Here is a 22,293-nt window from a genome sequence, read left to right as displayed (position 1 = left end):
GGGGAGGTTTAGGTTGGCTATTAGGAAAAACTTTTTCAGTAGGAGGGTGGTGAAACACTGGAATGCGTTACCTAGGGAGGTGGTGGAATCTCCTTCCTTAGATATTTTTAAGGTCAGGCTTGACAAAGCCCTGGCTGGGATGATTTAGTTGGGGATTGATCCTGCTTTGAGCAGGGGATTGGACTAGATGACTTCCTGAGGTCCCTTCCAACCCTGATATTCTATGATTCTATGACTAAGTCAAACCATTTAGAGGTTTGGGTTCTTGGCCTCACTTCAGAAAGTAAGGCAGCTCTGTCTCCAGAGATCAAGGCAGAAGCATTTCAGCTCAGGAGACCTGAGATTAGTGCAATGTGCCAAAGCACCAAGCCATGGGCCTTTCCCCATGCCCATGAGGAGCTACAGACAGGAGAACCCTTCAGTCTCATACCAGTTTTGATACTTTGACTCTGAATAGGTGGTTTTTTCTCTCATTTGCTCCATTGCCATTGGTTGTCCATGCCACTTTATCCTGACTCTCTCCTATCACTGCAGCCCTTCAGCTGCTCAATCTCACTATCACTGTCCATTATGCTTCTTATCTTCCTTTTCTTCCTCCTCCCCTAACTCACTTCAGTATCCACCTCCCTTTAACCACACCCTTCCCTTACACCTTCAGTCCCTCCCCACCATTCCTCTCCCGCACTTCAGCCCCAATGGGTGCCCTGTGTCTTTTTATCATATTGCTTGTCATTATAGGCCCCCTCCCACTTTTGGGTCACTACCAATCTGTGCTAGGTATCAGCTAATAATGTGAAAGGGAAAGATTCCCCTATCCCATTATCTATCCCCCAGCCCAGCCAGTCACCAAGGACCCAGCCAGTTCCATTTTTAGTACTTCTAAATAATTCACTCTACCTGAATTCCCAGAACTTTTGTTGGTCAGGTTTAAGTGTCTTGTGTTTTGTAGACCAAGTGTTCCCTCTGCTGTTTCCCAACCAAACATCAAAGCCTGCATCTGCTAGCACGAAGCCCAGGCTGTTGTTGTCCAGGTTTGAAATCCAGTGAGTAGCATCTCCTAGGACTGGATGTTGCAAAAACACTACTGGCTTTTGCCCTGAAAAGGAAGAACATTTTATTAGGGTACGGCAGTAGCTCCACAGTAGTGAAGGTTGTGTTACAGAGTTTGCTTTAACAGGACCTTATTTTGTAAAAGTCTCATTGAAATGGCAAAAATCAAAACATAGAATAAAATTGGGGCATGACTGGGTTTTTCATGCTGATTTGATGAAAAGTGGATCGATAGAGAAAGAATAATAAGGTCAAAGGTCACCTCTTTTGGCAATTTCCCACTGGACTGTGTCACTTTTTGCACGCCTTTTGCAAGAAATCTAAAGCTCTGGGATCTGTTCTTTGCCCACATTGTGACTCCTCATGTGCAGATTCCAAGAATAGGAGTTATACATTGGTACTTTCTGTCTGTGGAGTATTTTAGAGCTTTGGCATCTGAATGGCATATTTGTGTGACTTACAGAGGGGCAACAATGTATTAGTCTCTAAGGTGCCACAAGTACTCCTTTTCTTTTTGCAGATACAAACTAACACGGCTGCTACTCTAAAACAAATGTTGAGAGCCTCTCCCCAAATATGCCTGTAATCTAGGTGAAAGGTCCTTGAGTGGGGCAAGAGGAGACCTGGGGTTCAAATCTCATCTATTTTAACTGCAGGTGAAATTCCTGTGTGTTACAGAGTGGCTGGCTCCTATAAATGAGCTATGTTGGAACTTCTGGTTACAGAGAAATTGCATGTTGTTTGTGTAATAAACCAGCTACCAGAAGGTGTGCTACTGAGGCAAGAGAGCCTGTCATGGAGTTCTTCGGGTATCTGAAAGGACGAACTGAGGCAGGCTCACCTGGATTACTGAAGGGCACTCCAGGTGGGGCTGCCTTATCACACCATGCCACGAAACCCAAATTAGAAGACAGTCAGGAAGGAGTCTGGAGATCTAGAACCCAGATCTCTAATTAATGTGACAAACCCAACTGCATCACACTGCCACTCAGAGTGATTAAACCAGGTTGGATTATCTTTTTTCCAACCTGTGTAAACTACAGACCTTTTCCCAAAGCCAGGGATAGAACACAGGAGGCTACTGCTGACTAGTAAACAGTTATGTAAATCACTGGGAAAGTGTGTGTCAAATCCTCCTTCACTGGCTAGTCTCCAAAAGGTGGGGGCAGTTACTGCTGGAGCTCAACAGTAAAAGTCTAAAATACGGATTAGAAGGCCTAGCCCTTCACACCCTGCTGCTGATCTATGTGGGAGGATGGCATTTTTGCATGTGAATCACATAGTGTAAAGATCTCTTTAAAATAGATCTTTGTACTTGAAAATGTGAGTAATCTGTAAATTAAAGTGTGACTCACCAATTGAAATGTGTATGTTGTCACACACTTTGCTTATGTAACCCATTGCTCAGTGTGTCCTCTGTGATTCTCTGGACCCAATCCATAGACCAGTGATCACCAGCCGGTCGATTGTGATTAACTAGTCGATCCTAGAGGAACTTCCAGGCAATCACAATCTCCGGCGGCACAGTGGGGCTGCTGCTAAGACAGGCTCCCATGCTGCTCCCAGGAGCGGTCAGCCAGCGCGGCCCCAAGGAAAGGGTCTCCCTCTGTGCGCTGCTCCTGCCTGCAAGCATCACCCCCACAGTTCCCATTGGCCAGGAACGGGGAGCTGTGGCCAATGGGAGCTGGGGGGGCAGTGCTTGTAGAGAGGGGCAGCACACAGAGCCACATGCTACCCACCCCCACTTCCCCCCTCCCCAGGGCCACAGGGGTACGTTGGTCCCTTCTGGGAGCGGTGTGGGGCTCGCGTAGGCAGGGAGTCTGCCTTAGCAGCAGCCACGCTGCACAACTGGGAGCCACCAGAGGTAAATACTGCCCGGTGGGAGGCCGCATCCCAACCCCCAGCACTGTACCCCCTCCTGCACCCCAACACTCTGCCCCAGCCCGGAGCCCCCTCCTGCACCCAAACTCCCTCCCAGAGCTTGCACCTCTCACCCACTTTTGCACCCCAACCCTCTGCTCCAGGCTCAGCCCAAAGCCCCCTCCCACACTGCAAACCCCTTGGCCCCAGCCCAGAACCCATACTCCCTCCCCCTACCCCAGCCTGATGAAAGTGAGTGAGGGTGGGAGACAGCAAGTGACGGGGAGGGGGGGAGATGTAGTGGATGGGGTGGGCTTTGGGGAAGGGGTGGGGCCTAGGGGAAGGGGTGGGATAGATCCTGGGTTGCCCTTAAATTCAAAAAGTGACCTTGGGAGTAAAAAGGTTGGAGACTGCTGCCATAGAGAATGCAATTCTGTGTTAGCTCTCAGCCTTGCTCTTTAGTACAAGCTAAAGACTCATGCTTTTAGCAGTGGAGGTTATCAGTTCTACGCCAAGTTTTGGTCAAGATGGTGTCTATATCCCTTATTAGCATCTTTGAAGGTTGAAAACTATGTTTCATGGTGGCAAAGAAATGGGCAGAAATTGTATTGCAGCTGCATTTACTCGAGTGCAATTTAGGGGACTGTTTTTTAGAAACTTGGACCACCAAGCCTTCCTTACTTCATACAAATAACTCATACCTGTGTTCCCACTGTTCTTCCCACCAGGAATTCTGTTAACGCTAAGGATATATCCATCTTCTGTTGTAACTTCATATTCCTCACTGGGGTATCCATGGTACCTGATGATTTCAGTCTGCAGGGAGCCAAATAAAGGTTTGTTTATACATATATCCATTTTTCACATTGTGTGCGCACTGAGGTCTCTTGAAGGAAACATTGGTCCCAATCCACATGTCCACTTGAGCTCTTGCTCAACACAGGAGGCACAGGAAGAAGGTGCCACCTTTGTGCTCTTCCAGGTCCCAGGGCTGCTGAGGACTGGTTCATTTACCAAGAGTTATAATTATGTGAGCTGGTAATGGCCCGAAAGCGATCACTGAAGCACAGCAAAGCTCTGAGCCCTCCCTTTAACCCCGGGGGAAACAGATGGCCAGGAAGGGCTGTTGATGCAATATGCTGTAACATCACCATAGAAGGCACCTGTGATTCACCTGGGTAGTGCAGCCTCTACACCAGGGGTCACTAACCGGTAGATTGCAATTGACTGGTCAATCCTAGAGGATCTCCCAGTCGATTGCGATCTCCGGCGGCACAGCGGGGCTTCCGCTAAGACAGGCTTCCTGTCTGCTCTGGCCCCACACTGCTCCTGGAAGTGGCCAGCGCAACCCTGAAGCCCCAGGGATCGGGCGCAGGGCAGGATTCTCCCTCCGTGCACTGCTCCTGCCTGCAAGCACCGCCCCCGCAGCTCCCATTGGCCGGGAATGGGGAGCTGTGGCCAATGGGAGCTGCAGGGGCGGTGCTTGCAGAGAGGGGCAGCATGTGGAGCCCACCCCGTCCCTCTGGGGCCACAGGGCTGTGTTGGCCCCTTCTGGGAGTGGCATGGGGTTGGGGTAGGCAGGGAGCCTGTCTTAGAGGCAGCCACGCTGCACCACCGACTGGGAGTCGCCAGAGGTAAGTGCTGCCTGGTGGGAGGCCGCATCCCAACTCCCAGCCCTGAGCCCCCTCCTGGATAACCCTGAACCCCCTCCTGCACCCCAAGCCCCAGCCCTGACTCCCCTCCCAGAGCCAGCACCCTACCCCCTCCTGTACCCCAACACTCTGCCTCAGCCCTGACCCCCCCTCCCAGAGCCAGGACCCTGTACCCCTCCTGCACCCCAACACTCTGCTCCAGCCAGGAGCACCCAAACTCCTCCCCAGAGCTGCACCGCTTACCTACTCCTCCACCCCAACCCCCTGCCCCAGGCTCAGCCCAGAGCCCCCTCCCACACTGCAAACCCCTCAGCCCCAGCCCAGAGCCCACACCCCCTCCTGAACCCAAACCCCAACCCCCTATCCAAGCCCAGTGAAAGTGAGTGAGGGTGGGGGAGAGCAGTGATGGGGGGGGGGGTAGAGTGGGTGGGGCAGGTCTTTGAGGAAGGAGGGACCTCAGGGAAGGGGCGGGGTAGATCCTGGGTTGCCCTTAAATTCAGAAAGTGATCTTGGGTGTAAAAAAATTGGAGAGCACTGCTTTACACTGTGTAATAGTCAGATTTCAATGCTGCATCCCTAAAAATGATAAAGAATTACAAGCCATTCTAAATTTCTGGGATTAGATCATCAGTTAAATTCAAACATCAAAATCAAGAAACTTGATTATATATATCTACTGTATTTTAGATTTTTCAGGAGTAGTCATCACCATAGTGCTGGTATCTAAGTACGGAGTGGATTAGGGAGTTGGCTAAGCCCTGGTCTACACTAGGACTTTAGGTCGAATTTAGCAGCGTTAAATCGATGTAAACCTGCACCCGTCCACACAATGAAGCCCTTTATTTCGACTTAAAGGGCTCTTAAAATTGATTTCCTTACTCCACCCCCTGACGAGTGGATTAGCGCTTAAATCGGCCTTGCCGGGTCGAATTTGGGGTACTGTGGACACAATTCGACGGTATTGGCCTCTGGGAGCTATCCCAGCGTGCTCTATTGTGACCGCTCTGGACAGCACTCTCAACTCAGATGCACTGGTCAGGTAGACAGGAAAAGAACTGCGAACTTTTGAATCTCATTTCCTGTTTGGCCAGCGTGGCAAGCTGCAGGTGACCATGCAGCGCTCATCAGCAGAGGTGACCATGATGGAGTCCCAGAATCACAAAAGAGCTCCAGCATGGACTGAACGGGAGGTATGGGATCTGATCGCTGTATGGGGAGAGGAATCCGTGCTAGCAGAACTCCGTTCCAGTTTTTGAAATGCCAAAACCTTTGTCAAAATCTCCCAGGGCATGAAGGACAGAGGCCATAACAGGGACCCGAAGCAGTGCCACGTGAAACTTAAGGAGCTGAGGAAAGCCTACCAGAAAACCAAAGAGGCGAATGGCCGCTCCGGGTCAGAGCCCCAAACATGCCGCTTCTATGATGAGCTGCATGCCATTTTAGGGGGTTCAGCCACCACTACCCCAGCCATGTTGTTTGACTCCTTCAATGGAGATGGAGGCAACACGGAAGCAGGTTTTGGGGACGAAGAAGATGATGATGATGATGAGGTTATAGATAGCTCACAGCAAGCAAGCGGAGAAACCGGTTTTCCCGACAGCCAGAAACTGTTTCTCACCCTGGACCTGGAGCCAGTATCCCCCAAACCCACCCAAGGCTGCCTCCTGGAGCTGGCAGGCGGAGAAGGGACCTCCGGTGAGTGTACCTTTTAAAATACTATACATGGTTTAAAAGCAAGCATGTGAAAGGATTACTTTGCCCTGGCATTCGCGACTCTCCTGGATGTACTCCCAAAGCCTTTGCAAAAGGTTTCTGGGGAGGGTAGCCTTATTGTGTCCTTCACTTTACCACTCCAGGCCAGTAACACGTACTCGGGAATCATTGTACAACAAAGAATTGCAGTGTATGTTTGCTGGCGTTCAAACAACATCTGTTCTTTATCTCTCTGTGTTATCCTCAGGAGAGTGAGATATCATTCATGGTCACCTGGTTGAAATAGGGTGCTTTTCTTCAGGGGACACTCAGAGGAGCCCGTTCCTGCTGGGCTGTTTGCCTATGGCTGAACAGAAATGTTCCCCGCTGTTAGCCATGGGGAGGGGGGAGGGGGTAGCCACACGGTGAGGGGAGGCAAAATGTGACCTTGTAACGAAAGCACATGTGCTATGTATGTAATGTTAACAGCAAGGTTTACCCTGAAAGACTGTAGCCATTGTTTTATAAAATGTGTCTTTTTAAATACCGCTGTCCCTTTTTTTTCTCCACCAGCTGCATGTGTTTCAATGATCACAGGATCTTCTCCTTCCCAGAGGCTAGTGAAGATTAGAAAGAAAAAAAATGCACTCGTGATGAAATGTTCTCTGAGCTCATGCTGTCCTCCCACACTGACAGAGCACAGATGAATGCGTGGAGGCAAATAATGTCAGAGTGCAGGAAAGCACAAAATGACTGGGAGGAGAGGTGGCGAGCTGAAGAGAGTAAGTGGCGGGCTGAAGACAGGGCTGAAGCTCAAATGTGGCGGCAGCGTGATGAGAGGAGGCAGGATTCAATGCTGAGGCTGCTGGAGGATCAAACCAATATGCTCCAGTGTATGGTTGAGCTGCAGCAAAGGCAGCTGGAGCACAGACTGCCACTACAGCCCCTGTGTAACCAACCGCCCTCCTCCCCAAGTTCCATAGCCTCCACACCCAGATGCCCAAGAACGCGGTGGGGGGGCCACCAGCCAACCACCCACTCCACCACAGAGAATTGCCCAAAAAGAAGGCGGCTGGCATTCAATACATTTTAAAGTTGTAAACTTTTAAAGTGCTGTGTGGCATTTTCCTTCCCTCCTCCACCACCCGTCCTGGGCTACCTTGGTAGTCATCCCCCTATTTGTGTGATGAATGAATAAAGAATGCATGAATGTGAAGCAACAATGACTTTATTGCCTCTACAAGCAATGATCGAAGGGAGGAGGGGAGGGTGGTTAGCTTACAGGGAAGTAGAGTGAACGAAGGGGCGGGGGGTTTCATCAAGGAGAAACAAACAGAACTTTCACACCGTAGCCTGGCCAGTCATGAAACTGGTTTTCAAAGCTTCTCTGATGCGTACCGCGTCCTCCTGTGCTCTTCTAACCGCCCTGGTGTCTGGCTGCGTGTAACCAGCAGCCAGACGATTTGCCTAAACCTCCCACCCCACCATAAAGGTCCCCCCCTTACTCTCACAGATATTGTGGAGCACACAGCAAGCAGTAATAACAGTGGGAATATTGGTTTCGCTGAGGTCTAAGTGAGTCAGTAAGCTGCGCCAGCGCGCCTTTAAACGTCCAAATGCACATTCTACCACCATTCTGCACTTGCTCAGCCTGTAGTTGAACAGCTCCTGACTACTGTCCAGGCTGCCTGTGTACGGCTTCATGAGCCATGGTATTTAGGGGTAGGCTGGGTCCCCAAGGATACATATAGGCATTTCAACATCCCCAACAGTTATATTCTGGTCTGGGAAGAAAGTCCCTTCCTGCAGCTTTTGAAACAGACCAGAGTTCCTGAAGATGCGAGCGTCATGTACCTTTCCCGGCCATCCCACGTTGATGTTGGTGAAACGTCCTGTGTGATCCACCAGAGCTGCCAGCACTATTGAAAAGTACCCCTTGCAGTTTATGTACTCGCCGGCTTGGTGCTCCGATGCCAAGATAGGGATATGGGTTCTGTCTATGGCCCCACCAGTTAGGGAATCCCATTGCAGCAAAGCCATCCTCTATGACATGCACATTTCCCAGGGTCACTACCCTTGATATCAGCAGATCTTTGATTGCGTGGGCTAGTTGCATCACAGCAGCCCCCACAGTAGATTTGCCCACTCCAAATTGATTCCCAACTGACCGGTAGCTGTCTGGCGTTGCAAGCTTCCACACGGCTATCGCCACTTGCTTCTCAGCTGTGAGTGCTGCTCTCATCTTGGTATTCATGCGCTTTAGGGCAGGGGAAAGCAAGTCACAAAGTTCCATGAAAGTGCCCTTACGCATGCGAAAGTTTCGCAGCCACTGGGAATCGTCCCAGACCTGCAACACTATGCCATCCCACCAGTCTGTGCTTGTTTCCCGAGCCCAGAATCAGCATTCCACAGCATGAACCTGCCCCATTAGCACCATGATGCATGCATTGGCAGGGCCTATGCTTTCAGAGAAATCTGTGTCCATGTCCTGATCACTCACGTGACCGCGCTGACGTCGTCTCCTCGCCCGGTATCGCTCTGCCAGGTTCTGGTGCTGCATATACTGCTGGATAATGCGTGTGGTGTTTAATGTGCTCCTAATTGCCAAAGTGAGCTGAGCGGCCTCCATGATTGCCTTGGTATGGCGTCCGCACAGGAAAAAGGTGCGGAACGATTGTCTGCCGTTGCTCTGACAGAGGGAGGGGCGACTGACGACACGGCTTACAGGGTTGGCTTCAGGGAGCTAAAATCAACAAAGGGGATGGCTTTACATCAAGGAGTATTTCAGGCAGGACTTCACGGAGGGTTCCAATAAGAAATGGTGCACCTAAGTTATTGTTCTTATTGGAACAAGGAGGTTAGTCTGGCCTCTGATTGATACATGGCTAGATTTACCTCGCTGCACCTTCTCTGTGAGTGACTACCGTGTGACCTATAGGAATGAGTCCCCTAGACAGGGGACGGGGGGAAGCAAATGAGTACAAAACAAATCTGGTCTATTCTTGTTTTGATCCACTCCATCTATGTTTTACATCTTTGGCTGGCAGCAGATGGTGCAGAAGGATTGCATGCCATCTACATCTCATGGCTCCTCGGCAGAAGATGGTACAATATGACTGCTAGCCATCCTCATCTCTTGCCTGCCTGGCAGAAGATGGTACAATACGACTGCTAGCTATTCTCATCTCTTACCTGCCCGGCAGAAGATGGTACAGTATGACTGCTAGCAATCCGTATTGCCTGCCTGCTCACCATAAGACGGTTCAATAGGACTGACTGCAGGACTAAAGAGAATGACCTGGTCAAGTCACTCCAAATTTAGTCTCTGCACCCATGTCTGCCCAGGTGCTCCTGGCCGACGTGGCCAAGAACACCTCGGACATGACGATGACGGCTACCAGTCGTATTGCACCATCTGCTGCCACAAGGCAATGGGTTGCTACTGCTGTATAGCAATGCAGTACCACGTCTGCCAGCACCCAGGAGACATACGGTGACGGTTACCTGAGCAGGCTCCATGCTTGCCATGGTATGGCGTCTGCACAGGTAACTCAGGAAAAAAGGCGCAAAACGATTGTCTGCCCTTGCTTTCACGGAAGGAGGGAGGGAACGGGGGCCTGACGATATGTACCCAGAACCACCCACGACAATGTTTTAGCCCCATCAGGCAATGGGATCTCAACCCAGAATTCCAATGGGCAGCAGAGACTGCGGGAACTGTGGGATAGCCACCCACAGTGCAACGCTCTGGAAGTCGACTCTAGCCTCGGTACTGTGGAAGCACTCCACCGAGTTAATGCACTTAATGCACTTAGAGCATTTTCTTTGGGGACACACACACTTGAATATATAAAACCAATTTCTAAAAAACCGACTTCTATAAATTCGACCTAATTCCGTAGTGTAGACATACCCTAAGGATTAAACGATACAGCTGGTTGAATAGAATTAGACTAATATGTTCTTTTCTGATTAATTTCAACCTTTTGGACATCTGAATCCTTTTTGTGGTATTTGGTCAGCGTCAGAGATGGTCCAATACTAGTCAGCTCATATATTTTGATTATTTATGAAATTGGTCAAGTGATATATTCACCAGATACCTTTTTCTACGATTTGACTGCATCTATTGAACATTCAGCAAGCTATTTGCAGAAATGCTGCCAGCCTAAGATGTAAAAGATAGCTGGAGTGGATCGAAACTATGGCCATGAAAAAAGAAATAGACCAGATTTGTTTTGTATTCATTTGCTCTCCTCTCCCTCCCTTCGTGAAATCAACGGCCGACAATTGTTCCGGTGAGGTCTGTCAGGGGCACCTTGAAAAGTTTAATGGAGATTCAGTCCTGTCTCAAATACTGGGGGAAGGGATAGCTCAGTGGGTTGAGCATTGTCCTGCTAAACCCAGGGTTTTGAGTTCAATCCTTGAGGTGGCCATTCTGTGTGACAGTTGTTTTTGTTTCTCCTTGATGAAAAGCCACCCCCTTTGTTGATTTTAATTCCCTGTAAGCCATGTCATCAGTCGCCCCTCCCTCCATCAGAGTAATGGCAGACAATCGTTCTGCACCTTTTTTCCGTGCAGATGCCATATCATGGCAAGAATGGAGCACGCTCAGATCACTCTGGCAATTATGAGCACATTAAACACCACACGCATTATCCAGCAGTATATGCAGCACCAGAACCTGCCAACGTGAAACCGGGCGAGTAGGCAACATCAGCACAGTGACAAGAGTGATGAGGACATGGACACAGACTTCTCTCAAAGCACAGGCCCTTGCAATGTGGGCATCATGGTGCTAATGGGGCAGATTCATGCCGTGGAACGTCAATTCTGAGCCTGGGAAACAAGCACGGACTGGTGGGACGGCATTGTGTTGCAGGTCTGGGACAATTCCCAGTGGCTGCGAAATGTTCGCATGCATAAGGGCACTTTCATGGAACTTTGTGACTTGCTTTCCCCTGCCCTGAGGCACAATAATACCAAGATGAGAGCAGCCCTCTCAGTTGAGAAGCGAGTGGCAATAGCCTTGGGGGGGCTTACAATGCCAGACAGCTACCGGTCAGTTGGGAATCAATTTGGAGTGGGCAAATCTACTGTTGGGGCTGTTGTGCTGCAAGAAGCCAACGCAATCAAAGATCTGCTGATATCAAGGGTAGTGACCCTGGGAAATGTGCAGGTCATAGTGGATGGCTTTGCTGCAATGGGATTCCCTAACTGGTGGGGCCATAGACAGAACCCATATCCCTATCTTGGCATCGGAGCACCAAGCCAGCGAGTACATAAACTGCAAGGGGTACTTTTCAATAGTCCTGCAGTCACTGGTGGATCACAAAGGGACATTTCACCAACGTCAGTGTGGGATGGCCAGGAAAGGTACATGACGCTCGCATCTTCAGGAACTTTGGTCTGTTTCAAAAGCTGCAGGAAGGGACTTTCTTCCCAGACCAGAAAATAACCATTGGGGATGTTGAAATGCCTATAGTTATGCTTCGGGACCCAGCCTACCCCTTAATGCCATGGCTCATGAAGCCGTACACAGGCAGCCTGGACAGTAGTCAGGAGCTGTTCAACTACAAGCTGAGCAAGTGCAGAATGGTGGTAGAATGTGCATTTGGACATTTAAAAGCGCGCTGGCGCAGTTTACTGACTCGCTTAGACCGCAGCGAAACCAATATTCCCACTGTTATTACTGCTTGCTGTGTGCTCCACAATATCTGTGAGAGTAATGGGGAGATGTTTATGGCGGGGTGGGAGGTTTAGGCAAATCACCTGGCTGCTGGTTACATGCAGCCAGACACCAGGGTGGTTTGAAGAGCACAGGAGGGCGCGGTGCGCATCAGAGAAGCTTTGAAAACCAGTTTGATGACTGGCCAGGCTATGGTGTGAAAGTTCTGTTTGTTTCTCCTTGATGAAACCCCCACTCCTTGGTTCACTCTACTTCCCTGTAAGCTAACCACCCTCCCCTCTCCCTTTTGATCACCACTTGCAGAGGCAATAAAGTCATTGTTGCTTCACATTCATGAATTCTTTATTAATTCATCAAACAAATAGGGGGATAACTGCCAAGGTAGCCCAGGAGGGGTGAGGGAGGAGGGAAGGACAAGGCCACACTACACTTTAAAACTTAAAAACTTAAAAAATTTAAAACTTATTGAATGCCAGCCTTCTGTTGCTTGGGCAATCCTCTGGGGTGGAGTGGCTGGGTGGCCAGAGGCCACCCCACCGCGTTCTTGGGTGTCTGGGTGAGGAGCTATGGAACTTGAGGAGGAGGGTGGTTGGTTACACAGGGGCAGTCTGTGCTCCAGCTGCCTTTCGTGCAGCTCAACTGTACGCTGGAGCATACGTGCTGAGGCCTCCAGCAGCCTCAGCATTGAATCCTGCCTCCTCTCATCATGCTGCCGCCACCTTTCAGCTTCAGCCCTCTCTTCAGCCCGCCACCTCTCCTCGCGTTCATATTGTGCTTTCCTACACTCTGACATTGTCTGCCTCCACACATTTATCTGTACTCTGTCAGTGTGGGAGGACAGCATGAGGTCAGAGAACATTTCATCATGACTACGTTTTTTTTCACCTTCTAATCTTTGTTAGTCTCTGGGAAGGAGAAGATACTGTGATCCTTGAAACATATGCAGCTAGTAGAGAGAAAAAAAAGATACAGTGGTATTTAAAAAGACATTTTATAAAATAATGGGTACACTCTCTTTCATGGTAAACCTTGCTGTTAACATTACATACATAGCACATGTGCTTTCATTACAAGGTTGCATTTTGCCTCCCCCCACCGCGTGGCTAACCCCTCCCCCCACTGTGTGGCTAACAGCAGGGAACTTTTCTGTTCCACAGGCAAACAGCCCAGCAGGAACGAGCACCTCTGAATGTCCCCTTAAGAAAAGCACCCTATTTCAACCAGGTGACCGTGAATTATATCATTCTCCTGAGGAAAACACAGAGAGATAAAGAACGGATGTTGTCTGAATGCCAGCAAACATACGCTGCAATGCTTTGTTCTGCAATGATTCCCGAGTACGTGCTACTGGCCTGGCGTGGTAAAGTGTCCCACCATGGTGGATGGAATAAGGCTGCCCTCCCCAGAAACCTTTTGCAAAGGCTTTGGGCGTACATCCTGGAGAGCTTTATGGAGATGTCCCTGGAGGATTTCCGCTCCATCCCCAGACAAGTTAACAAACTCTTCCAGTAGCTCTACTGGCCGCAAATGCCAGGGCAAATTAATCATTAAACATGCTTGCTTTTAAACCATGTATACTATTTAAAAAGGTACACTCACCAGAGGTCCCTTCTCCGCCTGGCGGGTCCAGGAGGCAGCCTTGGTAGGTTTGCGGGGTACTGGCTCCAGGTCCAGGGTGAGAAACAGTTCCTGGCTGTCGGGAAAACCGGTTTCTCCGCTTGCTTGCTGTGAGTTATCTTCCTCATCCCCAAATCCTGCTTCCATGTTGCCTCCCACTCCATTGATGGAGTCAAATCACAGGGTTGGGGTAGTGGTGGCTGAACCCCCTAAAATGGCATGCAGCTCATCATAGAAGCGGCATGTTTGGGGTTCTGACCCGGAGTGGCCATTTGCTTCTCTGGTAGGCTTGCCTCAGCTCCTTAATTTTCATGTGGCACTGCTTTGGGTCCCTGTTATGGCCTCTGTCCTTCATGCCCTGGGAGATTTTTACAAATATTTTGGCATTTTGAAAACTGGAACGGAGTTCTGATAGCATGGATTTGTCTCCCCATACAGCGATCAGATCCCGTACCTCCCGTTCAGTCCATGCTGGAGCTCTTTTGCGATTCTGGGACTCCATCATGGTCACCTCTGCTGATGAGCTCTGCACTCACCTGCAGCTTGCCATGCTCGCCAAACAGGAAATGAGATTCAAAAGTTTGCGGGCCTTTTCTTGTCTACCTGGCCGGTGCATCTGAGTTGAGAGTGCTGTCCAGAGAGTTCACAATGGAGCACTCTGGGATAGCTCCTGGAGGCCAATACCGTCGAATTGCATCCACAGTACCCCAAATTCGACCCGGCAAGGCCAATTTCAGCGCTGATCCCCTTGTCAGGAGTGGAGTAAAGAAATCGATTTTAAGAGCCCTTTAAGTCAAAAAAAGTGGCTTTGTCGTGTGGAGGGGTGCAGGGTTAAATTGATTTAGCGCTGCTAAATTCGACCTCAACTCCTAGTGTAGACCAGGCCTAAATAACTGACTATGGCTTACAGCAGTATATGTTTGATCATATACATGGAGAGACTCCCACTGATTTCAGTAGGAGCTGGATCAGACCTTAAGCACACTGCTCATAGACAATGCGAATCAGTGGCAGAGCTGGGTACAGAATTTAGGAGTCTTGACTCCCAGTGCCCTAAAGCAGCTACTTGCCTGTTCTTTCAGCCAAAGGTGAGGTGGTAGCAGCACCAATCTAACATGCTGTCTTATTATGTGATTTTATGCAAGGTACATCTACTGTACACATGACCGTAGCTTGTACTCATTGTGAATTGGACTCAAACAACATTAATTTGGCATGCAGACCATTATCAGTGTTGTTGTATTAGTAATAATGCAATCCATACTTTAAAGAGAGAAAATTACATAACTTACAACATTCATAAAGCATTCTGGAACCACCGTGATCTTCTTTAGCATTTCTTCTCCATGTTTAGTGTTCCATCTTATGAGTTCTTCTGAATATCTAATTCCTTGGAACAAATATGCCAACATAATAAACAGCTGCATCTTGGGCCTGTGTGAAACAATTCATTTATCTGTTAATGGGAATGCTATGAACATACTGTAGCTCTCTGCTTTAAAAAAAATGATACTATTTACTTTTATAGCAAGAAAAAAGCCAATAGTCTGACTTAGAAGTAAATACCTGCACAAAGAACAGCTGATTTAGCTCCCTGGCCTGAGGGAATGTGTGAAAGCATAGGAGGTGGGTAAAGCTCGAGGTGAAAGTAAGTCCAATGACTTACCAGTACGCTGGGGCCACCTCTGGCCCCCAAAAGGGGCAGGGCCTAGGGTGGAAGGGACAGGGCTGAGGGGGTCAGAGCCAGCCCCAGACCACCCTGTAAGGTAAGTGCCCCCCCCCAAGGGTAAGTGCCCCCTGCGGAAGTGGTGGGGCTCCAGCAGCTATTTAAAAGATGGGGCAGCAGAGGCAGCTGGAGCCACAGGCCCTTTAAATAGCCCCTGGAGCCCCCACTCCCCCAGGGCTCCGGGGGCTATTTAAAGGGCCTGCGGCTCCCCTGCGTCTACCGTCCTGGTCCTTTAAATAGCTCCCAGAACCCTGGAGTAGCAGCGGCGGGGCTCCGGTGGCTATTTAAAGGGCTGGGGCAGTAGAAGCAGGGGAGCCCCAGGCCCTTTAAATAGCCCCCGCAGTCCTTCTGCTTGGGGAGGCAGTAGTCCATCTCTTCTGTCTGTGGCCCTGCCCATATTCCACCCCTGCTCTGCCCAAGACCCTGCTCTGTCCAAGCCCTGTCCCTTCCCCACCGTCTCCCTCCTCTCTTCCCTCCCCCTCCTTTCTCACCCCCACTCACCACCTGCACATCCCCTTCCAACCAAATCCCTGAACCTAAGCCAATTATGTTTGAAAAAACCCTCCACTTTTCTGCAATTTCTTTGTAAAGAAAATGGAGCATGTTTTCCACTGTGCACCAGATGGTGTTTGTGAAGGCTGGAGATGCAGAAGGTACCTAATTAAAAGCACTAAACTTGGGAATAAAAAAAAGTCAGTCACAGGTTTTTTGATTTACCCTGATAGTTGACATGCAGGCAGCCTGCAAAATGGCCTTTTCAAGTGCCCAGAACCCCTCTGAATGATCCTGGGGAACTATAATGGTAAGCTGCAGTTAAAGCTAATTGAGAAACCTTTATCCTTGCTTCACACAATAAAACAAGGTGTCAGGCCTCACCTTCAGCTGGCATTTGCACCCTGATAGGAAGAAAATGGCTGGAATCAGACTGCAAAAGCTGCCACCTTATTTTCACTTCTTCACACAAACAAAGCTTGAGTGCTTCCCGTGTTTATTGTTTAAACAGCAGTAAGCACCTCAGGCAATGAATAAGAACTGCCAGGAGGAGTGGCTGCTGCAGCTAGAGATGAATCCTGGCAGTAAAATAAAGGTTAGCTGCTACTTTAATAACAGTAATACATGCTTAGCTCAAAGAACCAAGGCGGCAAAAAGTCCCACTGAGGCAGCATGGTTGTGCCAGCTTTATGTACCAGACCGGTAGATCCCATATCCCCATGGGTGAAGGAACCAAATCACCAGCCCCATTCTCATGAGAAACTGGCCACCAGGCAAATGTAATCTCCCATCCACTGAAAAGAGTTGAGTCTTATCCTATCAGTGCCGCCTTTCCTCACCGCCACCATGTCCCTCCTCCCTCTGCCCCACCTTCCTTACCTCCATACCTCCCTCCCCCCCAGGCTCTGGCCACTCAAGCTCTCTGCGCCTCCCCCAGCCCTGCCCATTGCAGAATTTGAACAAGTGAAAAAACCTAATTGGCACTGCTTACCTGTAGGAATGCTCTGAAAGGCTCTGGCCCTGGTGGAGGGGGCCTCCTGGCAGCCTCAGCTGCCAGTCCCACTTAGCTGGCCCTGGCTCGGAGGACAGGACAGCATAGGCTGCCTGCTGCTACAAGTGATCCAGCCCTCCCTGCAGAACACTGACTGACTGCACACGTAGGATAAGGCTGGCTGGCCTACCTGCGTCTTTGTCTAGTCCTCCCACCTCCTACTTTGAAAAGTGATGATGGGGTGGATCCCTGCTTCCCCTCCCCTTCTGGCAAGTTGCTCCAGCATCACACAGTGGGAAGAGGAGTCATCCCATAAAGTCCCAAATTGAAATTCTCCTCTGATCCAGGAGAAGTGCATACTGCATGAATGAAGCATAAAGGTTTTGGAATTGTAAAAAACACTTCGCAAAATTGCACTTCTAAGCATTTTCCACCTGATGACCTCAAAGCACCTAACCAAAACCAATGAATTTACACGAACTCCTGTGAGGCAGGCAAGTATTATTATCCCTATTTTTTGGATGGAGAAACTGAGGCACATGCTAATTAAGTCCCCTATCTGCTGTCTTTTTAAATCAATGGAAAGACTCCCCTTGAGATTAAGCCTTAAATGACGGGTACAATGTCACACTGGAAGTCTGTGACAGGGGGGCCATTAATAGAACCCCAGATCTTCACATTTCTAGCTCTGCTTTCAACACCAAACCATGCTTCTTCCCTTAAATTTTACTTTCCATTATCTGGAAAACAAACGAGTCTCTTTGAAGGGACTCTTAATTGATTACTAAACAGGCTGTGCATGTAGGTAGCTGTATTTGTGGTACAGTAGAGTTCAGAGAGGAATCATCCAACAACTCTGATTTCAACGGGATTCCTTATTTCACACAGAAATTATGTGTGATGAGTTTTATATGCAAAAAAAAAAAGGAGACTGACCAATTTATTTGAGCATAAGCTTTCATGAGCTACAGCTCACTTCATCGGATGCATACTGTGGAAAGTACAGAAGATCTTTTTATACACACAAACCATGAAAAAATGGGTGTTTACCACTACAAAAGGTTTTCTCTCCCCCCACCCCACTCTCCTGCTGGTAATAGCTTATCTAAAGTGATCACTCTCCTTACAATGTGTATGATAATCAAGGTGGGCCATTTCCAGCACAAATCCAGGGTTTAACAAGAACGTCTGGGGGGGGGGGTTGGAAAAAACAAGGGGAAATAGGTTACCTTGCATAATGACTTAGCCACTCCCAGTCTCTATTCAAGCCTAAGTTAATTGTATCCAATTTGCAAATGAATTCCAATTCAACAGTCTCTCGCTGGAGTCTGGTTTTGAAGCTTTTCTGTTGTAATATCGCAACTTTCATGTCTGTAATCGCGTGACCAGAGAGATTGAAGTGTTCTCCGACTGGTTTATGAATGTTATAATTCTTGACATCTGATTTGTGTCCATTTATTCCTTTACGTAGAGACTGTCCAGTGTGTCCTTTTAGAGAGACAAGGCGTTTCCCCCTGGACTATTATACCTGCCACCCATGAAGGTGGGTGAGGCAATAATATCTTTTATTGGACCAACTTCTTTTGGTGAGAGAGGCAAGCTTTCCAAAAGCCCGCCCTCTTTTAAAAGTGATCTGCCCTCCTACATCTTAGCTGAGTTGCTCCAGCATCAGCAGAGCAGGAGGCATCCCACAGCTAGGCCAGCCAGTGAAAACCAGAACCACTTTTCAAACTGATGGGGCTTTTTACCTCCCACTCCCCTGCATTGTATAATGCATAGTACAAATAGCATCCCTCAACGAGACAACATGTTAAAATGAACAACTGGGATAGGGCAAGTGAGGGAGGGGGAAGGTGGGTGGAACTGAGAGCAGTGAGGGGGAGGGCTGAGTGAACAGGGAGAGGGGGACTGCAATGAGTGAGTGGTGGGGGACAGGGAGCCAAACACAAGCAGGAAGAGGAGAGGAGGAGGAACCCAGGGAACAGGTGGGCAGGGGGGATGAGGAGGAAACCCCACAAAGAGCAAGCAGGAGGGAGGCTGAGCAGGGAGACAGGGGGACTCACTGGCTGGGGCCAACCGAACAGGGAGAGGGTGGAGGAGGAGGATGAGCAGGACAGGATGGGGAGGGAAGGAGGAAGCCCACTTAGCCCACCCAAGGAGCAGGGAGGGGGGGACTAGATGGGGTGAGGGGCCAAGCAGGGAGGGAGCTGAGCAGGGAGGAGAGGGAAGGAACTGGCAAAGCAAGCAGCAGCACAGGAAGCTGGGATCTCTGGAGAGGAGGGTTGGTGGCGTCTTGGAGATGGTGGTGTGCTGGAGAAAACTGGAGCAGCTGGGAAAGCAGACATGACTGAAATTTGACCTTGTATCTGTTCCATGCAGGTTCAGGGGCAGCTAAGCAGGCTATCTGCTACTTAGCCTTCTCAACTGTCTCTGCTTGGGGAACCATAATAAAGAAAAACATCCGGTAGCATGGAAGGCAGGGAGGGGAAGAGGCAGGGCCACCATGGCCCCAGCATTCAGCAAGGTGTCTGCTGCACCTGTGTGGGAAGGCAATGCCTTCCCGTGCCTATTATATGCGCCCCCCATGTGTGAAAGTGAAGAAAGCGCTATTTGAAAATGCCAGTAATTATGACTGTGCCATTTGTAGGGGGCATGTGACCTCTCGTTGTCAAGGTGCTGAGCAGTGACTCCCATTGAAATAATTCTAAATACCGAAGCAGTAGCAATGACCATAAACATCTTCTTCTATCTTCATATAGGCATAGGACTGTGTCCCCCCTCTCAGAAATGGACTTTCCCCATAGCAGTCCATGCTTTTGTCAACTAGAGATTAGACTATTGCAGTGTGCTTTACCCTGGGTTGACTGTGAAGGTCACAGAGAAGCTTTTCTGCTTGTCGTCGTCATCGTCAAAGAACCCATAGGGCTAGGGCCTAGTTATCTGCAGGAATCCCTGAATGCTTCCAATATTGGGATCAACAGTGACACTGTGGCTGAAAACACCTGGTGAAGCTTGGGGACTTAGACCAGGGTTTGCTTGTTAGAGGGCTTCTGGACGTGGTAATCCCTGACTGCAGACCAGAGTGAATAAAAGTAATGCATCATTCAGCTCACAGTGCTTTGCAGAGTTTTCCTGACTAAATGTAGCTACCAAATGTCCTGATAGCCCTTCTCTCTTTCCTACATAAAGAAGCTCAGAAAACAACTTTATAGAAAATGTGATTTGTCAGTGAGACCAAGGTCCTGGGCATAACTAAACAGACATTGTGTTTGTAGTACTTTTTGTATCTGGTTCCTACACTGATGGGCACATCAGAGTGATTGGAAGAGTAAGAGATAAAGAAAAGAGCAGCATTTTTTCAGCTGAATAAAGTCTGCAGGCAAAGACACGCATAAAATATAATCCTACATGCAAGACAATGATACATCAATCATTACAAACTCATCTCATCAAGGCTTGTTGGGTGTTTCTAGGTTGTTCCAGGTCCCTTTTATTGCTTCCCAAAACACTCATTAAAGGCTGGATTGTGGCTTTTATTACTTTATTTTTTTCAAAGTGTTTTAAATTTTTCATCATAAAATGAAAAGAAAAATCAAGATGAGTTTGGGTGTGAACATTTGTGTTTTGGTCCAAAAAAGAATTTTCCATTGAAAGAAGGGTCAACCTGCTCTACCATTTATGGCACAGCCCTACAGGGAGGAAGTGTGGATCTTTCAGTACACATGAGGTGACGAAGCAGCTGCATTACCATGGAACAGGTTGTGCCCTTACAGCACACCAGCCTGGATCTGCTAGCCCATGCACAGAGGAGCAGGGTAAAGGCCCCATGTCTTCCCCTTCTCTGCTTTCTGCACCTGTTTGTGCTCCCCAGGGACTGCTTTTGTGGGAGGCCCTTGCATAGCTGCATGAGGACAGGCTTCTTGCATGCACCTCTGTCCCTTTACAGCCAAGCAAGCATGTCTCCTGCTCTGACTCAAAAAGGCCAAGGGTTTTGTCAACCCGAAGCTTTCAAAAATCGTGAGTCAAGCCCCTAACATTATGGAAGTCTTAAAAAGCATGAGATTTTAAAAAAACAAATGTGGAGTTCTTTTTATTTGCCTCCTAGTTTCTGAGCCCTTGGGTGCACTCGATTCATGTTTTCAAGCTTTTCTCCACAACCATGAAGAGTAGAAAATTCCTTTTTTTTAAAACCAAAGATGGGATTCTTATGAAATTTTTTGATTCAAGAAGCAAAACACAAACTATTGCAAGACTTACGAGAGCTGGCAACACTTGACAAAGCCACTCCCAGTGGGAAGTCAGTCTAGTAAGACGTGTGTGTGTGTGGGGGGGGGGGGCAGGAAAGATGTGCAACACAGTTTCTACATAAGCTAATCTTTAAAAGAAACTCTCAGGCATATCAAGATAACTTTCCAAAAGTGCTGAGGCAGCAATATCTTCCTGAGCCACCGGGACTGGAATAAAAGAGCTGTAAAACAGCAACGGCCCAACCCGTGGCAGCATCAGCACATATCACAAGCAGCCATGTGAGTTCCTCCAAGATTGGAAAGGAAGGAATCCTCGCACGTTGACCACTGTTATATGAACAAAGAATGCATATGTGCCATCTCTACCCTGCAGCTCCAGTCCTTCTGCTTGCTTCAGAGACAACTTTGGGCAATGTATATAAGTAAAACAAAATTTACTAATCCACGACTATATTATTTCTTTGGATTTATACATGCCTAGTGCAGGGTGTCTATATACGTAGTTGGGGGCACCTTTGACTTCAAGATGTATAACAGGACACAACTTCACCATCATATTTCTTATATAATCCATAAAGTGTGTCAGGGAAAAATAATTCTGTTTTGCAAAAAAAATTAAACAAAAAAAATTGAGGTTTCAGAATTTGTTTTCATTCCACATTAGAATGAAAAAGAGACCTGAAACTTTTCACTAAAAAACAGAGGGAAAGAGACAAACCTCAGACAGCCAATATCCCAGTGATTTGGGTGGCTCCCTGGGCAAAAAGGGACCCTGGTGGCTTTGGTCAACACTGCTGATCAGGCTGTTAAAAGTCCACTTGGTGGCACAGCAGGTCTGGCAGGCTCCCTGCCCGGCTCTGCACAGCTCCCAGGAAGCAGCTGGCATATCCCTCCAGCTCCTAGGTGCACTGCCCCCCTCCCCCAAGAGCTGGCTCTGTAGCTCCCATTGGCTGGGAACCATGGCCAATGGGAGTTGCGGAGGTGGTGCCTATGGGAGTGGGAGGCATGCAGATCCCCCTGGCCAACCCTCTGTCTAGGAGCCAAAGGGAGATGTGGCCACCCAGAGCCTGCACCCTGAACTCCCTCATGCACCCCGAACCCCTACCCCAGTTTGGAACCCCTTCCCACACTCAAACTCCCTCCTGGAGCCTGCACCCTGCACCACTCCCACACCCCAACCCCATGCCCCGGTCCTGAGCCCCCTCCTGCACCCCAAACCTCTCATGCCCTGCCCCACTACAGAGCCTGCACCCTCATCTTCTCCCACACCCCAACCT

At 48.9% G+C, this 22,293-nt stretch overlaps 1 protein-coding gene across 1 annotated transcript in view; it reads right to left on the bottom strand.

The window, feature by feature from the left end:
* Positions 1-16,875, bottom strand: part of LOC311524412 (lysosomal acid lipase/cholesteryl ester hydrolase-like) — a gene marked incomplete at its 5' end in the record, with an annotated part of 38,190 nt that extends 21,315 nt beyond the window's left edge. The window contains 5 exon segments of the mRNA XM_084635474.1: positions 898-1,096; positions 3,612-3,726; positions 14,853-14,994; positions 16,770-16,830; positions 16,833-16,875. Of these exon segments, the coding sequence (XP_084491600.1) occupies positions 898-1,096; positions 3,612-3,726; positions 14,853-14,994; positions 16,770-16,830; positions 16,833-16,875 (560 nt within the window).
* Positions 16,876-22,293: the final 5,418 nt, after the last annotated feature.

The sequence above is a fragment of the Lepidochelys olivacea genome (genome assembly GCF_965140295.1).
Source record: "Lepidochelys olivacea isolate rLepOli2 genome assembly, chromosome: 7".
In the NCBI taxonomy this organism is placed as follows: Eukaryota; Metazoa; Chordata; order Testudines; family Cheloniidae; genus Lepidochelys; species Lepidochelys olivacea.
This window is presented reverse-complemented; position numbering and strand designations above follow the sequence as displayed.